The 18,528-nt window shown below is 42.8% G+C and overlaps 1 protein-coding gene across 3 annotated transcripts in view; it reads left to right on the top strand.

Annotated features, from left to right (window-relative positions):
* The first annotated feature begins 402 nt into the window (after positions 1-402).
* acap3a (ArfGAP with coiled-coil, ankyrin repeat and PH domains 3a) overlaps positions 403-18,528 on the top strand; it is a 62,267-nt gene continuing 44,141 nt past the window's right edge. For 2 of the 3 annotated variants that reach the window (XM_053642719.1, XM_053642721.1), the window contains exon 1: positions 403-1,405. In XM_053642719.1, coding sequence (XP_053498694.1) covers positions 1,098-1,405 — 308 coding nt within the window. In that variant the 5' untranslated portion in view covers positions 403-1,097. The remainder of the gene's footprint in view (positions 1,406-18,528) is intronic. The other variant, XM_053642722.1, reaches the window with a different exon arrangement.

Raw genomic sequence — 18,528 nt, 5'->3', positions numbered from 1 at the left:
ACCAACTCCGAATGTGGGTTGAGTGATTGAACCGCAATGCGTCTTTGAGATGCATTAGACCCCGTTCACACCTGTACTTATTAGGGTTGTCACAATACCATAAACATATCTCACGACACTATACCAGCTGAAGTATCACGATACCAAGTAGTATCATGATACCACACAATATTGTGTTCATTAAAATTCAAGTGTACAAAATGAACCAAATTTACAGAAATACATAGATATAAATGAAAACAGACAAACCAGATTTTCCTCCCAATACTTCAGTAATGAGAATGAATAACTGGCTGTTGGAAAAACTCAAGAACAATCATACAGTTAGCAAGCGACTAATTCAATGGGTCACATATTTCATCTATTGTTCCCTAGAGCAATGAAATCATGCAAATGGAAATTGTCCTCAGAGAACTAAGAATGAACAGGACATTAGGAATAAATAACTGAATTTGGAAAGTAAATTTTAAAAATCATAAAATTGGGAACGCTCGCTTACTAGCAAACACAGCTAATTTGAGTATTTACATACCGCGGTCAGCATAACGCTAGTTCGCTTTGGATAATCTTAGTACTTACACACAGTGGTTAACATAACGTTAGCTCACTTACTAGCAAACGGGAAATCTTTAAAGATTAAGGTAAAGAATTGAAATGCCGCAACCTTTGTGTATTCTGCAAAAGCAGTGAGACGTGTCGTTTTAGTGAAAACAGTATTCGCTACCGTACATACAACATTACTTACGGTACTACCGTATTGACGATACTAGCGTATAGAGTGGCATCGGTGGTATTTTAAAGCTTTAGTATCACGACACTACTGTAGTACCGTGCAATCCTAGTACGTGTAGTACATGTTCTCTGCGTGGATTATTGTGGATTTCAGAGCGTCTCGGTAGGTGGATTGGTTACAGCAAATTTTCCCTGGGTGTGAATGTGTTTGAGCGTGGTAGCCTCATCCAGGATGTATTCCCACCTCACAGACAGAGCTCCCAGGATAGACTACAGGATAGAGCGCTTACTGAAAATAAATGAACGAATGACTATAAAGGCTAAATGGCACCCAAATCATGGAATCACATTTATATTGATAGTTAATGTTTTTAAAAAATTGTACACCCCTTTTCTTTTTGACGTTTTCTTACACAGCCGACACTTTAGCGACGCTCCCTGACTCTCACACCGAGCCTGTAAAGCCGCTAAGCTCCAGTCTTGCAGTGACACTCCTCTTCTGTGGACGAGTTCATACGGACTCACTCAGGATTGCTCATATTCATTTCCACTCTCTCTCTCTGTCTGCCTGCGATGAAATTTTTGCTTTAAACAGAAAAAAGGAGGACCAAATTCGCCCCTGCAAAATGACGGTGGATTTTGAAGACTGCCTGAAAGATTCACCTCGCTTTAGGTAAATTACATGCTGGTTTTCCTCTCTTATATTATAACCATTTTACCTCACCCCCTTGTTTTTCTTTTCTTTTCATTATTAGCCTGAAATGAACGTTTGTTCGTTAACATTAGTGAGACCTGACCTTATAATAGTAGCTTGTTTTCTTTAATGTTGCCGTTATTTTGTTTCCATTCTTGTGAATGTAGCCATCCCGCCTAAGATGCAATTCTGGAGGATATTCACTGTTCACTGTAATGTTTAACAGCTTCACGGGCTTCTGAGTCCACTATCTTTTACTTTAGCATCATACCTTGGAATAGTATCTTCTCTTCTTTATGTTTTAATCCCCAAATGAAAGAAATTGAATGGGGAAAACACTGCAACTCTGTGCTCTGTGCCGTGTTCAACAACCTGTAGTCCGTTATGGACAATTACAGTGAACGAGTGTTAACATTTGATATGATTCCCGCGCTCTTGAACGCGCGGGAATCAGATAAGCATTATGTATGTATGTATGTATTTATTTATTTATTTAAAGCATGTAATCCGACGTGAATTGGCTGAACAAGCTTTAAAAACACATCTTTTCTGTCAGGAAAAGGTTTATTGAAGCACTACTGGAAGCAAAGAGTCGTTTTTATGCCCTTGTTTCATGGTCAGGTTGAGACATTACATCAGCAGTTCCATCCATATTTAATCTATAGCCTGTGGTAGGCGTTTATAACCTGTTTGGTATAACGTTATAACACCCATATGAGTCATGGCAGAGCTGTTATTAATGCTGCAGTTCCTGTCAGGGGATTAAAAAGAGAGAAGGACGAATGAGACGATGACGGGGAAACCCAGGCAGAGTTGGGAGACCTTCTGTTCATTCTGATTCACTCAGTAAGAGAAGTGGCACGATGATGATGATGATGATGATGATGATGAAGTGGTTCCTCAATGTAGGGTTGTTCTGTATGGACGTAACATCATGCTTCCTTAGTATGAGAGCATATTTAGAATACAAAATGCTTCAAACCCATTAAAACCCCCCAAAATCCCAAGATCAAGCATCTTAAGTATCTTAACTCGGGTGTCTTGAGTGTCTTCAAGATGATCCGAGCACTCAAGGAAACATTCATTGATTCAATCATTCATTCATTCATTCATTCGTGTTCCGCATGCTTTTCTTCTTGGTGTTCGTGGTGGAAACAGGCTGCGAAGGTCAGCTCAGACTTCCCTATTCCCAGCCATGGATTCCAGCTCTTCTTGGGAGATCCCCAGATGGTCCTGTGAGATATAATCTCTCCAGCGGGGTTCTGGGTCTGCCCTGGAGTCTCTGTCCAGCAGCATGTGCTTGATACAGCTGTTGCGCAAGCTGACCATGGGGGCATCCTTGTAAAGTGTCCAAACCAGCTCTGAAGAAAGCATTGGTTTTCGTGGATAACATTTGGATATAAAATAATAATTAGTGTAGATATCGAATAGATTACCACTAAAGGTGAAAGAGTCTAGGGACTCTCAGATTCAATACTGCGCATTTGTATGGGGCCAATACTGGCCTAAAATTCTGATATTTTCTGTTTTGATCCACTGTCCTGTTTAATGCTGTGGACGGATGTGACGCTGACCGACCCGACCCTGTCTTACGCGTAGTACAAGCCATCTTTACGCCTCTGACTTGGCAACAGAAGCTCGCAGAAAGACGGCTCAGCTACAGCGTGGACCTCCATATTGTGTCAGTGTCACGTATCAGATGTTCTCAGAGATCCGATATTGGAATCATATTGAAAATGGAGGAAGTGTCGTGGACAAACCGATGCACAATTCAGCCCTCATTGAACTGAGAAATTTGTGAATTCCTTGCTAACAAGCCATTCAGTCATGTTTAAACATTCTGTATGTCAAACCCTTTCAAATCTTTCCTTTCGTGATGAGTTGCCTTCAGGTAAATACTGCATCTCGAGTGCTTGGCTCAGATCTCTGAAATCCTGTGCGGAAAGACCGTTGGCCGTTTATGATTCAGGCGCTTGATCGTTTGCTTTTGTAGCTTTCGTTGCTGTAGATTTCGCCTCAGATTGATGGGTTCCGTGTAGTTCGATCCCAACCTTGTGGCACACTGGAAACACATCTGGGAAAATTTCGCATGTGGAATATATAGATGTGCGTTTCCTCTTGTAACGAAAATGGAACATTTGGCAGGAACGGCATGCAGAGTTTTGTCGGCGGGAATCCCGTTCACTGAGAGAGCACCGTGCTGTGTTAAAGGAGAAGCTTCGATTTACACAGCAGCACGGTCACTGCAAGAAGGTTACTCCATGTCTGTGAGGGCTTTAAGTCTGCCTGATTCATTTGTTTTTGATGTGTAAATCTTTAGACTCAAGACGTCCACTCTTGGGCTTTAAGTTACACAGGACCGACACTTAATGGTCCTCTTTATTGTATTTTTACTGTCTTGGAAAAATCCCTACATTTATGAGAGCATGGCCTTTTTGAGGGACGTTTTATGAGGAACCGGATCGTTTGAAAAGCAGTGTGTCTGATGCACATGTGTAGCCCAAATGCTGAACCAAATTACCCCGTTCCCATGCTAGTGCTCCACTGACACATAGAGGAGGAGATGGATATTTTGCAAAGGAACACGGGATGGGATGAAAGGTGGGAGTCTTACACACTGGCCCGACTCTACAGGTCGTGCTGCTGAGGTTAGACAAATAAAGGATGCATTCCATGGCAGCCACATCCCCTCCACACAACCAGCTCCCATTATCGTGTACATGTGTGTGTGTGTGTGTGAAGGAGATACAGCAAGAGTGAACGTTCTGCCATGAGACTGTGTGAGAGCAGACAGCAGATATGATCTCTGCTCCAAATCAAAGACTTCCAGACTCACTAGCAGTAATGGCTGCCATCTGGCTTTGTATCCGAGGTCTGTACAGCGAAAGGTATTTACAGGAACCTCCTCATGTTTATGTGTGAAAGAAGAAAGGTTCTCTTGTCAGTCTGTTAGTCTATGTTCATTTCTCAATCCCCTTTTAATGATAATGCTATCCATACACAACGTTTTTTTTTTTTTCTTCTTCTGTCCGAGCTTTTTTAATAGTTTGCAAGTGTTCTTCTTTGGTCCTGGAAGGGGATAAAATGAGGCCGGTTGACGCCCTGATTTTTATATGCAGCATTGTTTTGTTTTTTTTATTTAGTCTGGTCCTGAGTCGGTTTCAAGAACAGCCCATAACTTGAAGTCATGAAGTTTCATAACACTGTTGAAAAGGTTCCCAGACCAAAAGAGCAGCTTGAGAGGAGCCTGGTGCATTAGTGGGTTTTTTTGGGTTTTTTTTTTTTTTTGTGTGGAGGTAAAAGCAACAGAACTGTTACATAACATCCCAGGAGGTAGAGACGAACGAAAGGAAAGAAAGGCCTGGTTTTACGCCTTTTCTCTCAATCAGTACGGGAAATGTATTCCACTTCCGTCATATGATGGAGCATGCTGAGCGTGGTCACTGCGTGGGTGCTTTCACGCTCTACCTTGAATGAACTCTTCATTAGCGTTAGCTCGTCAGACTTATTTGAGCTTTGCCAGGTCCTGGCAAATATTTCTTTTCAAGCGGATGTCCAGCCTGGGTGCAGTTTCCCAAAGTAGAGAGAGTGTTCAATGTGATGCTCACTCTACCATTTAACAACCATCTTTTGTCCTGTGATGCCTTTGGGAAATTTTGCATGGTTACGTCGTTGCCTGGTAGACTGACCAGTTTTTTTTTTTTATGTGTACATCATTTTATGATAAAAAAAAAAAGTCATTTTTTGAGGATTTTAACCTCAATTCTGGGATAATCGTCAAATCTTAGTCTACACATGGCAGAGTTCCTCTGACTGTAATAACAACCTCCAGTATCCCCTAATGTTCCCTCTCTGGTCATAATTCTAGTGCTAAAAGATGTGGCGTCCAGCAGATTGGAGCCACCTGACCAAATATTATTCGTTAGTCTTCTTTTAAGACTGCTGTGTCACCCTGTGGTTCAAGCCCTCAAACATTCCTCTGAGTGAAATAGGAAATTACAGTTTGATTACATCAAGAGACTCGGTTTCAATATGAACTTCCCACGAGTCACATTTATCTCCGCTCGAAAGCAACTATGCATGAGCACATGAGATGTATTTAAATGGGCCACAATACAAGTACACATACTGATGAATACTGGATAGTACAAAGTAACAGCAAGCCATTATCTGGCATGTTTAAGAAGCAGTCTGAAAGAAACATGGCGTAGATATACAGTGTGCCACGTGCACTGATTTGTGGTTTTGCCTGAACTATTTTTGAATCATGTGACATGAGCCCGAGTTGTGGCTATATTCGCAGTACCAATATACCGCACACGCTGGCTCTTAGTGACAGCATACACTTAAAAGAACCTACTTGTGGTTAAAAACTCAAAATATAATAAGCGTTATGATTCTACAGCTGCGAAATCCATCAAGCTGAAATAAAAAGATCCAGTTCCAGTAGTGAATCATTCTTTAGCTGTTCGATTCTGCTGACTCAAGTCCGTGCGAGTTTGATACTCGCATACCATCTTGCTTAGTCATGAATTAAACCTCTGTTTCTTTATGAGCAAGTTCCATGGCATGAACATTGACCTTACAGAGACTCTTCCGTCTTCAGTCTTTCTTACATGGCCAGTTTGATTCCCATGCGTGTCTGTCCTACATCTCCTCTTGCAGAATGCGCTCATTGTTATGAATCTTCATGCTCTCTGCTTTCATACTGGCTCTTTTCACAGGCCCTAGTTTTTCTGGAGCAGCTGCCGGATGCGTGGAGGCCTCTTCGCCATGGGGCTCCTTACTGACTCAGGATCATGATGCTCTGAGATGGAGGACATGAGAGAACAAACATGAATGAACCTTCTCAAGGAAGTGTGGGTTTTTAAAAGATTTTTATGGTGACCTTGGTTATCTAATTGCCGATTGCTCTGAATTCCAAGACTCGAGTAATTGTTACGTTTCTCGACTCATGAGACACCCTGAGCTTGTGATGCAAAGCACAAGCTCACCAGATCACCTCTCGTTGGGTCGGTGAAGACAACACAACCTGAGCTTTCCAGCAATGGGCAGCTGTTTGTTTGATCTTCTATGGACGACTCCGTAATGAAGTTTTCTCATGTTTAGCCAGCTTGAATGAGCTAGATAAGTAAGTAAGGTGGGAATTTTCATGGACCTCAAGATTTGATTTGATTTCAGTTCAGGATGACACGAAATCACGTTTTGTTAATTTTTTTTTTTTTTACCACGTGATATGACACTATGATATAGATAAGTAAAAAGAGAAGAGCAGAGAAGGAAGTATAATTCAATTATGCTTCAATCTAAGCACCTGAAAAAACAACTGTTAGTCTACAGTGTAGACTCTACACAGAGTTCTTGCTCCAGTTCCAGTCTTAACTTAATTCAGCCCATCGCCTTGTTTCTGAATAAGGCTCTTGAAGTGTGACGTTGAGAAGAAGGAAGACCTTCTCATCTCATTATGTGTGCTGGTGAACTGGCCTGCCTCCAAGGATAACCACAGAAGGTGACAACAAACAACATAGATTAAAGTCAGCAGGTTGGATGCCTTGGCTAATCGTGCATTAGCCCACATCCTGTCTGTCTATATCCAATTCCAAAAGCATCAAGGTGTTTACACACTACGCTTCTAAAGGGGATTCTTTGAGTTGTCCCTCTGGGGGAATCCCTTAAAGTGTTGAAAACTGAGGATTTCCCTTTCAGAACAGGTTTCAAGTAGAACCTGTCTGGATAACTAGAAAGGAATTTACGTTCCACCTAAAGGAACTCTTTTTCTAAGTCAGTACCATTTCATTCATCTTTGGGTTGCAGTGGAGCCAGAGCCTATTCTGGGAGCACTGGGTGTAAGATGGGAATCGACCCTGGGTAGAATGCCAGCACATACCATGGGGCAATTTAAATAATCCATATTTTTGGTAGGTGTAAAGAAACCGGAGAACCTGGAGGAAAGTCATACGGACATGGGGAGAACCCGAGCTCACGTTTCAACCGTGGCAGTACTGCCCAATTGCATACATAATCTTACTTTTCAATCATTGTAAAATATCCCCCAGTTCCCTTAACCGCCACATTTCAGAGATTTTATCTTTCAGAATATAATATGCTGCTTCTTTGCCAGTTGGGACTCAAATTGCTGGTCTACCTTCCAGGGCACTGACTGGAGGATCCCTCTTACTTTAGGGGTCTGAAATGAAGCATTCCCAAGCTGCAGAGAGATTTGCAAGCCACAGGGATTGTGGGAGCGAGAGCAGGCTTTACAGTATGGCTGAGGATCCGAGAAAAGCTTTGAAATCCTCTCTCTCTCTTTTATATGGAGCTCCATGCATTTTTGAAGAAGATTATTTTAATGTGGGTAAAAATCTTAACTAAAGTCATATAGTAGCATTTCGTCTTTCTTGTGGCCGATCAGTTCTTAATTCCTCGTTTGAACCCATTTAGATAGAATTCAACACTCAAAGACACCAGAGTTACTTAAACATCTGAATCCTTATGTGACTCCTAAACTGTGGCGATGATGTCATCTATCTTAGCTCTTTTGTTGTCGGGGCACCATGTGAAGCCTGGCTGTCCTTCCTGTTTTTTTGGGGGGGGCTGAATAGTGGGTCTGATCGAACACAAAGCCGCCGGTGCAGACCACCACATTCTGAGCAGCCTGCTAATTTATCTCGATAGACCCTCCTGCAACATGACAAAGAGCCACTGAGGGGGAAAGTCAGCACAAACGGAGGCCCGAGGGCACCTTGGAGACGGGCTCATGAGTGTGTGCGAATGGTTTATTAAGTAAAAGGTAATCAGATTGTGACTCGTCATGTTACTCGGGTTGTCTTCCCGTGGAATCTCATTCCTGGGGTTTAAGTCACTACAGATTCCTCTTTTTTATGCCTAGCAAGCTCACATTTCTATGAATCAGTAGAAGGGTGAAGAACCATATTTCTATGAAAAATCGGTTTTCATTCTGAGGCTGTTCCAGCTCTTAGTTCATATTTAAGGTTTGGTTTTGCAACTAATCTCTAGTTTGATGAGCTCACCATCTGATCTCAATTGAATTGAGATATTGGATTTGTCTTGCTGTTAGAACCGACACCACTATCCCTCTAATCTGAATCAGAAAGTTCCTCAAAGTTAGGGAACTGCCAGGATTAGGGTTAGGGTTGTTCTGCCAGTTAGAGCGTATGACTTTTCCTTTGGTGTTTTTTTATGAACTACATCAGTAGATGCTTGATGAAATGCTATTGTTCCAGTGAACAAATCATATGAATCAATGAGTAATGTTATCTATAGTTGGCCCATCCCTAGTAAAAATAGGAGGAACTTCGAGATGTTCCTGAAACTTGATTTCATCGTGTACCATTTTCCTTTGCTCTTTGTGGAGATTTATTGGTTTTACACGAGAGCCACGCCTCCACGTTCTCAGTCTCACGCACAGTATCAAGATGACCTTGATGGGTAGGGTAGTGTTCTCCAACTACAGGTCAAGCTCAGCTCTTTCCTCACTGTCCTTCCATGGAGAACCTTAGTATTTTCTGTAGCGTGACTCCACATGTGAATTATACCCTTTTGAATAAATCTGGATTTCTATCAGAATGGCTTCTAATGGTGCAGTCTGATCCTGACGTGATAGCTACATCGCTGTTACTTAATGGAAGAGGTTATATTGCTATACCTTTATGGCTTTGTGTGTGCTTTCTCAACCAGTGGAGGATGTGATGCCAGAGTGAGTGATAAAAATGTATTCGTTTTTGGTTGTGTTTCTGTACATGGAACACTTTTCCTCTCAAACAGTTCTCACTGACCAGATGTAGGGCTGTGGCCTGTCTGAATGAGTCAGCTTGCTGGTAAATGGTCTGTACTCGTGTTAGGGTGGTTCTTGTGGATTTTGACTGTTATTTTACCCTTCCACAGCTTCCCTAACTGCCATTATACCGTAGTGATGTTTCAATTCTTGATTCTGACTGGTCAGAAGGTGTTTACAGCAGCACGGAGAGCAGGTTTATGTTAACGTGCTCGTTCTAAAGCATTACTTTTCTATAGTAACAGCTCGTTTACAGAGATTTATATGACAGACACTCAACGTAATCTTGTAATAATAAGAAACAGAATCATAATGGTGAAATTTTGTGCAAGGAGTGATTAGTGTCACTGTGATTGACATGGAAGAGAGGAACACCATCCCTCTCACCTGGAGAGTATGGTCAATTTGTTCCTTTGTCCACATTTGACTACATTTGACTCGATTTGACTTCATTTGCAATCACAAGTATAATAGGATGGGCTGCCCAGACCAGCATGCAATAATTGTTGCCTTGCCATTACAGATGAAGTACAATGCGAAAATAGGCTTTGGAAATCACAGCTGCCAAATTTGCATAGTATCCCCAGACGTTTCCAAGCCAACTCTGAGATATAATCTGTCCTGTGGGTTCTGGGTCTGCCCCAGGATCTCTGTCCATTATGATGTGCCTGCTACAGTTCTACCAGGAGCCAAACACGAGGCATCCTTGTAAGATGACTAAACCACTTCAACTGGCTCCTCTCAATTCAGAGGAGCAGCTACCCCAAGGTTTTTTTTATGGATTGTCAAGATCCTCACCCTGTCACGGAGAGTAAGCTCAGCAACCCTGAGTAGGGACCTAGTTTCCACCACCTGTACTTCTTTCAGTCACTAACCACAGCTCGTGACGATAAGGGCTCACCACCTGCAAGGTCTATGGTGGGGCTCGGGTGCAATGCCAGTTGGGCGGCAAGTATGAGATGCTCAGACCTACAGTATGACTGCCCACCATTGGTCTGCTTATTCATAATTATTGGGTATATTATTTTTAGCCATATTATTTTGTATATGTACCATTATTGTTATTATTGTTATTGTTATTATTATTATTATAGAAACTACTCTTGGTATTCAAGCCTGAGTTATTGTGGCCTTCACTGATATTTAGTAGGATTTGACTAGTGGTACCTTTTGAGATCAGGATGTCTTCACTTTTAGTCCATTTTAAATATAAACTCCAAGTTATCCAGAGAAGTCTCCCTAACCATATTTTTGTCGGTTTGGAGAAATCTTCGGTCGCATTCATTCCATGATTCAGTGCAGCTGTCTAATGCAACCGGGTGAAATCGTTCCCTCAGCAACCATGACCAACGTCAGAATGAAGCCTTCTACAGAGCACATTGGGAATTTTCCAGGTGCATAAACACAGCCTGAGCAGCACCATCCACACATCCCATTCCCCCCAAATTTATCACGTGGATCCCCCTTGATCAGGAAGTGGAGAACTCCCTGATGTACTAGAGATCACAAGCCCACGCTTCTTGTCTGTCTCTGTTCGCTCGCTCTGGAAAGGCACCAAATCCGAATGTGTTCGCTGGTCACGCAATCCAAAAAATGTCTATTGACTTAATTTATCTATGAAGGGAAGTAGCAACACCGAGCAAATAAAGTTGTCTTTATAGTTACGTCCGTGTCTTTGTTCTGTAGTTCTTCTTCCATGTTTTGTTCCCTGTTTAGCAGAAGTGAGACCGAATCATGCGGTTCAGTCATTAGCCGAGCGATGCCGGTGCCTAGATGTTTGCTGACTCACATCTGCAGCTCATCTGGTTCTGATTTTTTTTTAAACCCAGCCTGCGCACTAATCTCCCAGCATGCTCTGGAGCGGTTCTCCGGCTCACCAACAGGAAACGTTCTAGGCAGACGGCGGCCCACTGAAATATTAACACAGGCCCAGTGCCGTGACTAGGAAGGAAGGGTGTGTTTGGACGGGACTGACCTCACCATCTCTCCCAGGACTGAATCAACCCTCAGCGCTTTTTACACTGAAGTGAATCAGGTCTTATTCATAAGTAATGCTAAACGACTATTAACGAAGGTGGTGGTCATATTGAATTAACCACATGATTAATGAAGGGTGGTGCTGATTTCCATCCAGACGCTGACTCAATGCTACAGTAACATGGCCATTTAAGAGGCACCGCCAGGCACAGTGCCAGCCCTCACCTCCGCCGGTGGTATTGCCGGAGCTGCAGTGTTGTTACTGCAGCAGTCTCAGGAGGCTCTGTGGTTTGTATTGGTGCTCACTGAGGCATGACAGGAGCTCCTTAGACGTGACGGTGGTCTGTTTGTGTGGCGTAGACCAGCTGTCCACCCGAACACCACCTACTCTCAGATGTTAAATATGCGAATGGTATTCTCTCTTTGCAACACACACACACACACACACACACGTATTTTTAATAGGCAAATTCTTTATACAGTCTTTATCCATTGTTTTCATTTTATTATGACTTGGGTTAAATGTGTGGACGATTAAATAGCATCCAATCTTCCAATACAGCTGGAACTATAGTCTGAGCTGCGGTTATAGAAAACCGCTTAAAAACACTACAAAGCAGTTAAAGTTCACTACAAAGGCAACATTACGCTATATCCTCTGCAATATATTTATGTGTTTGGGCTCCATAGGATGCGAAAACTCACTCTCTAATAATGCAATGTACGTCACATAGGGGTCTATTTCCTACCCAAACTTTATCTCTCTGCCCATCTCGTGGGACTTTGTTAAAGCCACAAGAGTGAGGTCATCGGCGTCCTGGCACAAACCCATACGATGACGTCAAGAGAGCCACAGTGAAAATGAGCTGACGGAAACACCTGGAGAGGAGAAAAGGATAGATGGATATAACCTATAGCCCTTCAGTCTCGCTGCCTCCCTTTCTCTCTCTTTGTCGATGTTTATTTTTGTCAGTCCATTGTTGTTTTTCAGTCACAAAGCTTGTTTATGGCAAAGAGTCACGTCTGATTTCATAGATTTCATAGCATACAGGCTCAGTTTGGACATTTGGCCATCAAGACGATGTTAATAGTCGATCGCAAAAATTTGAAAAAAGAAATGTCATTTATACTATACTATACGATACTATAAACGGGACTAATGTGTTGGGTTTCGGAGACGTTCCTTCATTAAGACAATCTGGGTCAACTCGAACATTGTGGCAGTGGCAGTGGTAGCTTAGTGGTTAAGGCTTTGGACTTCTGACTAGAAGGTCATGCGATCAAAGCCCAGCACCACCAAGATGCTCCTCTTGGGCCCTTGAGCAAGGCCCTTGACCATCAGCTCAGTTGTGCAAATGAGATATATACATGTCGCTCTGGATAAGGGCATCTACCAAATGCTGTAAATGCAATGCATAAACATCTCCCTTTCTGAATGTGATATAAATATTTACAGTATTAATATCTTCATGTACGGCCACACTTTGCCTTTATAAATGCCCCTCCTAACTCTTTCATATCCTCTGCTTAGTTTTTAGATCCTTTTGGTACTGTATTGTATACGTTGCTGTAGTAACAACTAACTCACAGGGAGTTGTACTGTACGGTCGGACGTACCACGTATCCTAATAATATCTAATAATAAATAGATTTCCGATGATAGATAATTGTTGATATGCTGAATGTTTATTTTATGTTTATGGAAGGAGTCTCCAGTGTCACACAGCATCAGCTGGAGATGCTGTCATGTGTTGTTTTTTTTTTCTTTTCTGTATTATCTTTTCTAACTATGCCAGATATCAAGGCAAAACTTAAAATATGTATATACTGTTTGTTGATTTTAGCGTTGTGATTGTTGGAATGTCATCATTTTGAGAATTAGTAGATACTTTCTAAACTAGAGGTATTATCTGTCCATTCATTCCAAAAACCATGAACCATTGGTGATGAAAAATCTGGGGACAGTCAGACCCATTTCATCATGTGCTGAAGTACAATTACTCAATCGATTGGACAGATGTGCGACTCTATTAAGTACCTTTCGCTTGACGATGTTTGGAAGCACTGGCAGGATGGAGCACCATGGTACGTTTTTTTTTGCACGTGTATGTGTCGCCCACAAACATGCCGGAGATCTCCTGGTGCTTTAAACATGATGGAATACTGCAAATACACTACCTACAGCATGGCGCGATCGTTCCCTCATTCGTCTTGGAGAGCGAGAGGCAGTTGACAATGGAGTATTGTGAGCGATGGTTCTCCCAGCCTGCGTGTGTATGTGTGTGTGTGTGTGCTTCACTTCCCTTTTGAATATCCACTCACATTTTTGTACGCTGTCGTCATGATGGACCACCCCGTACTAAATTCTACACGAGTCGTCTCATGTGCTGTACACTCACTGTCGGGTCTCCACATACAGATTGTTAAACACTAAACATCCAGCACTTGGCTTGGATGTCATACGAACAACTTTTCTACATCAGCTCCATTTACTTGCTTTACCCTGCTTATCAAGAACATCACACTGACTGACCACCATGTAGGGGCAGCGGTGGGTTTGGTGGTTACTGATCGGAAGGTCGGGGGTTCAAGCCCCAGCTCTGCCAAGCTGCCAATGTTGAGCCCTTGAGCAAGGCCCTTATATCCTTCTCTGCTCCAGGGGTGCTGCATCATGGCTGACCCTGCACTCTGACCCCAGCTTCCTGACAGGCTGGGGTATGCGAAGAAAAGAATTTCACTGTGCTGTAATGTATACGTGATCAATAAAGACTCATTATCACCAGTTCACACAAAGGTGAAATTAGGTTTCGAATACTACATGTTGTCCACCGAGGTTAGCTCTTGTCTCAAAATGTAGCAGAAACGAGAAAAAACTGCCGGAATGCACTACTGCTCAGACATTTAAAACATACGAAGGCGCTTCTTGTGACTTAATGCTCCAGAGTCTTTAAGAAAACAACACCTAACGTTGACGAAGAAGGTGAGGCGACTCGGGAAAACCCGTCGGATATCGCCAAGCAAAGGCGAGATCATATTTCCTGCTGTAATCTTCGAATTCAACAGCAACGTTATACATGCAGAGGTAGGCGGGGCATCTTTCAGCTAGGATTCGGCACGGGATAGAATTTTCTCCTTTAAAATGCTAGGTGTTTACTTTTGACTGAGAAACGTGCACAGGGGAAAGAATTTTCATAAATATATACTGTAGTCCAAATTTGAGCATTTTCAAAATATGACTCTAATCGACATCCACCGTATTTACGGATAATGACAGACAAAAACCCTCACACACACGTTCGGGGGTCCTGATTTGCCTCCTGACTTACAGTAATATGAAAATGCAAGGCTTGAGGCCAGTTTTAATCATGTGCTCGTACTGTGGAGAAACGCAATGCTATGCTGTGTGCTGGGTTTGGCGTTAAGCACGGCATTGTTATTCGAGGAAGTATTTATTTACGTGCAGGGAAGTATTGCTCAATAGGAACTGACAGAATGAAATCATAGTGCGCTTTGAGTGACCTGAAAGAGTTAATCTCACCACATCCTCCTCATGCCAGCCTTTGTTGGACCACCATTCTGTCTGCCAGTGTGTGTGTGTGTGTGTGTGTGTGTGTGTGTGTGTGTGAAGTGTTCCCCAGGGACCAGGCCTAATTACTACATACTGCGGTGGCAGGACGCATTGTAATGTGAGTCCTTCAGTCTTGAAGTAACCCAAACACAAGCACAAAGACATACCAGATCTGCAAGGAGAATCTTATGTAAGAAATCAAACGTACTTTTAGAGGAAAATAATCAGCGATACCACCACAAACTGGATCATATAGAGTGTTTTATTCCTCCTATACCATAAGAATTTTTCATTTATTAAACAACGGAATGTGATACATTTTTCCGTATGTAGTAAGTGTAAAGTTGTGGAACGTGCAAAAAAAAGTCAGTTCCTGTCATAACAGCTATAAACAATCGTTCCTTCACAGTCTTTTTTCTTCTCTCGAATGGTTAATAAGACAAGAAAAACAAAAAGACGCAGCTTGTGATGTTACAAGTAAACACACAAAGCACTCAGTTCTGAACATTTTTCTGCCTCAGATTCCTCGTCTTGGATGACAGGAGTGGAACTTGGTGCGGTCTTATGCTCTTGTAGAGCATCCACCTCGAGGTGAGGTGTACTGTGCTGTCCCCGTGGTTGTAAAGAGTGGTTATTTGCGTCAGTGGAGACTTCCTGCGAACTCGATCCGGTCAGGACGTTCTCGTCGGTCCTCTCTCATCAACAAGGTGTTTCTACCTATAGAACATCGGAGGATTTTTCGCACCGCTCTAGAGACTGTTGTGGTGGAAAATCCCAGGGGAAAAGCGGTTGCTGAAATACTCAAACCATCAACAATTCCACGCTCAAACTCCTGAGATAACATTCTGATGTTTGATGCGAGCATTAACTGAAGCCGTCGAGCCGAATCGGCACGATTTTATTCGCGTGTTCCGATTAAAGTGCCCACTGTTTTTATTGGGATGCTTGTCTGTTTTGAAGGAGTATACGAGACGCATACGAGTCACGCGGAAAGCTCTCGGGTCAAACCCGATGCCATCTGCCACGTTTTTCAGACCGTCTTTCACGGACAACTCATCCGTCCGTATTTACGGAAACCGGCCGTGGTTAATGAGGGCAGCACGCCACACTAATTAGGCATCTGCTGGAGAAACTGAAGCTCTGGAAACCTCAATCCCTTTGTCCTTATCCAGACTCCTGCTAATGCTTCATTCCGTGCCCTGAAAAAAAAAAAAATCAGGCTCAATTTGTTTTTATTAGATTGCTACAAAGCGCTGCTTACTTTAAAGTCCAAAAAATCACAACACTGTACCAACATTTCATTACTCTCAGGCTTCCTCTGTTTACTCAGACTGTATCTGATGAGTTCCAGCCCTGTGTTATCGTACACTTTTGTTGACTTTTCACGTGCTGACAGTAGAAAGTGACACCCTCCTGTTCTGCTGAGTGATACCGATCCCAGGCGGAGGAGACGTGTGCCAAGCTCCGTCTTCACCTCAGTGCTTACGCAGTCCTCGCCCTTTAAGAGCAACTTCGTTTAGCATGAACATAGACTAGAATTAGTTCCAGTAATGTTAATAAAACTCAACCATTTAAAACTAAAGTGGGTAAAGACCTAATCTGACAAAAATGAAGCAGTATTTGAAACCCTTTCTACTTTCTTAGCTTGAACCCTCGGACTCTTGATTGGTGATATGATATATAGGGAGAATATATTGTATTTGTAAGGGAAATCGTTCCATTATTATGCTCTTGGAATAAGACGGGCTACGTTAAGAAACGGAAACACATTCTTTGGGTTGAAGGGTTTCGCTGCGTCTGATGAACGTCAGGGAAGAAAAAAGCGGGAAATCTTTCGGACTGACCCTGCCTCTTCTGGCGTTCGTCCATCAGAGAACGTGTGTGTGTGTGTGCGGGCGTGGAAGACGTGTGTGTGGCCTCCTGCCCTGTGTATCCCTGACAGCTCTTGTGTCCTCTAATCCCAGCAGGCATGAGGCAGTATAGGGGCAGCTGCTCTCTCGGAAGGGGTCAGAGGTCAGCACTCAGAGGGTCAATGCCTGAGTTTCGTCTAAATGGAGAGTGACTAATCAGCTTATTAGATGGCCTGCGGGGTTTGGCTGCATTTCCTGTGAAACGCGCTTGATTGTGATATTGCACAGTGGGGCATAGTGAGGCAAACTGACAGATGATTATCATAATAAGGCTACGATGCGAAAACGATACGGTTTGAGTTTCACAGTAGCACAGATTCGTTGTGACGGCGCTGCGAAGCTGTGACGACTGTTTGAAAATAATTTCAACGCTTTTGCCAGTGAAGGAATGTAAATCCATTCGTGGAAAACTCCACAATATGTTCTGCTTAATAAAAAAACGTTTATGCAACTCTCTAATCTAAGTTATCTTAAAAAAATAAATAAATAAATAAAACCTGCCTCAAGGGTATTGCCAAGACAATGTTAGGTCCGCATTCCTGGAAATACTTCGAGAACTGCCAAGAGGCGCATTTTTCCCTTCAGCTGTGATGTTTCTCACAATTTATCCGATCCCTGAGAATTTCCAGTTCGCATATCGTCCCTCTGACCTTCTCCTTCCAACTGTGGATCAGAGCCTTAACACACTCCATGGATTATTCCATATCACTCGGGCCAGTGCTTTATCAGCTGAAGCAGCGTGGCCTTGTAGAGGATGGCAGGAAGGAAGGAGGTTTCACACTCACTGTCACTGCAGAGGATCTGTCCTCTCTGGTTTCCTTGCTTTTTCCTCCTGATCACATTTTAGAGACAACAATGTGCGTGTGTGTGTGTGTGTGAACAATATGGATTGTGTAAACCTGATAAACATGACTAGTTTATCTCCTAAACCTGTTGTCATAGTAACAAAGATCTCAACCACTACTGCAAACACAACCACAGGTGGTCTCAGTGCCATTGCTGGGACGTAATCCAGAACTTTACGTTTCCACTGCAAATGAGATGGTTTTTAATCTGACAAACGGTTCCAACACTGAACTGGTAACGTCATGGGCTTGGGCATCATTATCATCATCATCACCATATAAAAAACTTTGAGTAAGTCAAGTTATTTTTATGACCGCCATTGAAATTTTTGTGAAGTAGTTGGTTAAGCTAATGATGCTTAATCTTCAGTAAGTGGTCATGGTCAGTGGTGGACCTGGAGTGTCATGGGAACAATGGACCTGAGGTAGGAATACACCCTGGATGGTATAGTGGTTCATCGCAGGGCGCCATGCACACACATTCACACACTTGTTCACCACACCTAAGGGCAATTTAGCATAGCCAGTCAGCATCCTGCCATGGTTTTGGTAGGTGAGAGGAAACCAAAGGATACCAACACGAGCACAGAGAGAACCTGCAGAGCAGACAGTAACTCGAGATCAAACCTGGAGACATACCCGGAGCTGTGAGGTAGCAATGTTATTTCCAGATCCAGGAGAATTTCCCACACCCATATAGATCATCTGATCTGATTTTTCGTCTCAAACCAGACCAGCGGTTAATCAGAGTCGAACTATTTTTCGGCTCATTAAAATGGTAAACCTTTAGTTTTACATAACGCTTTCAGGTCCTGAAAGGGGTTAAAGTATAGACATCCCATAACCTGATTTTAGCACTGCTTTGTAACATCGTTATCTGTACTTGTTAACTGCATAACGTTATAGCCGTTTCAGATTTCCATCACACCCCTGATAAAGATCCATGCCTCACACTCTAGAGTTCAGCAGCTGGTTTTGACCAGTGATGGGCGATAACAGAGCCGGAC

This window comes from Ictalurus furcatus, chromosome 15 (genome assembly GCF_023375685.1).
Source record: "Ictalurus furcatus strain D&B chromosome 15, Billie_1.0, whole genome shotgun sequence".
Classification (NCBI taxonomy): domain Eukaryota; kingdom Metazoa; phylum Chordata; class Actinopteri; order Siluriformes; family Ictaluridae; genus Ictalurus; species Ictalurus furcatus.
Note: the sequence above shows the minus strand (reverse complement) of the source record. Positions and strands in the feature narration are given on the sequence as shown.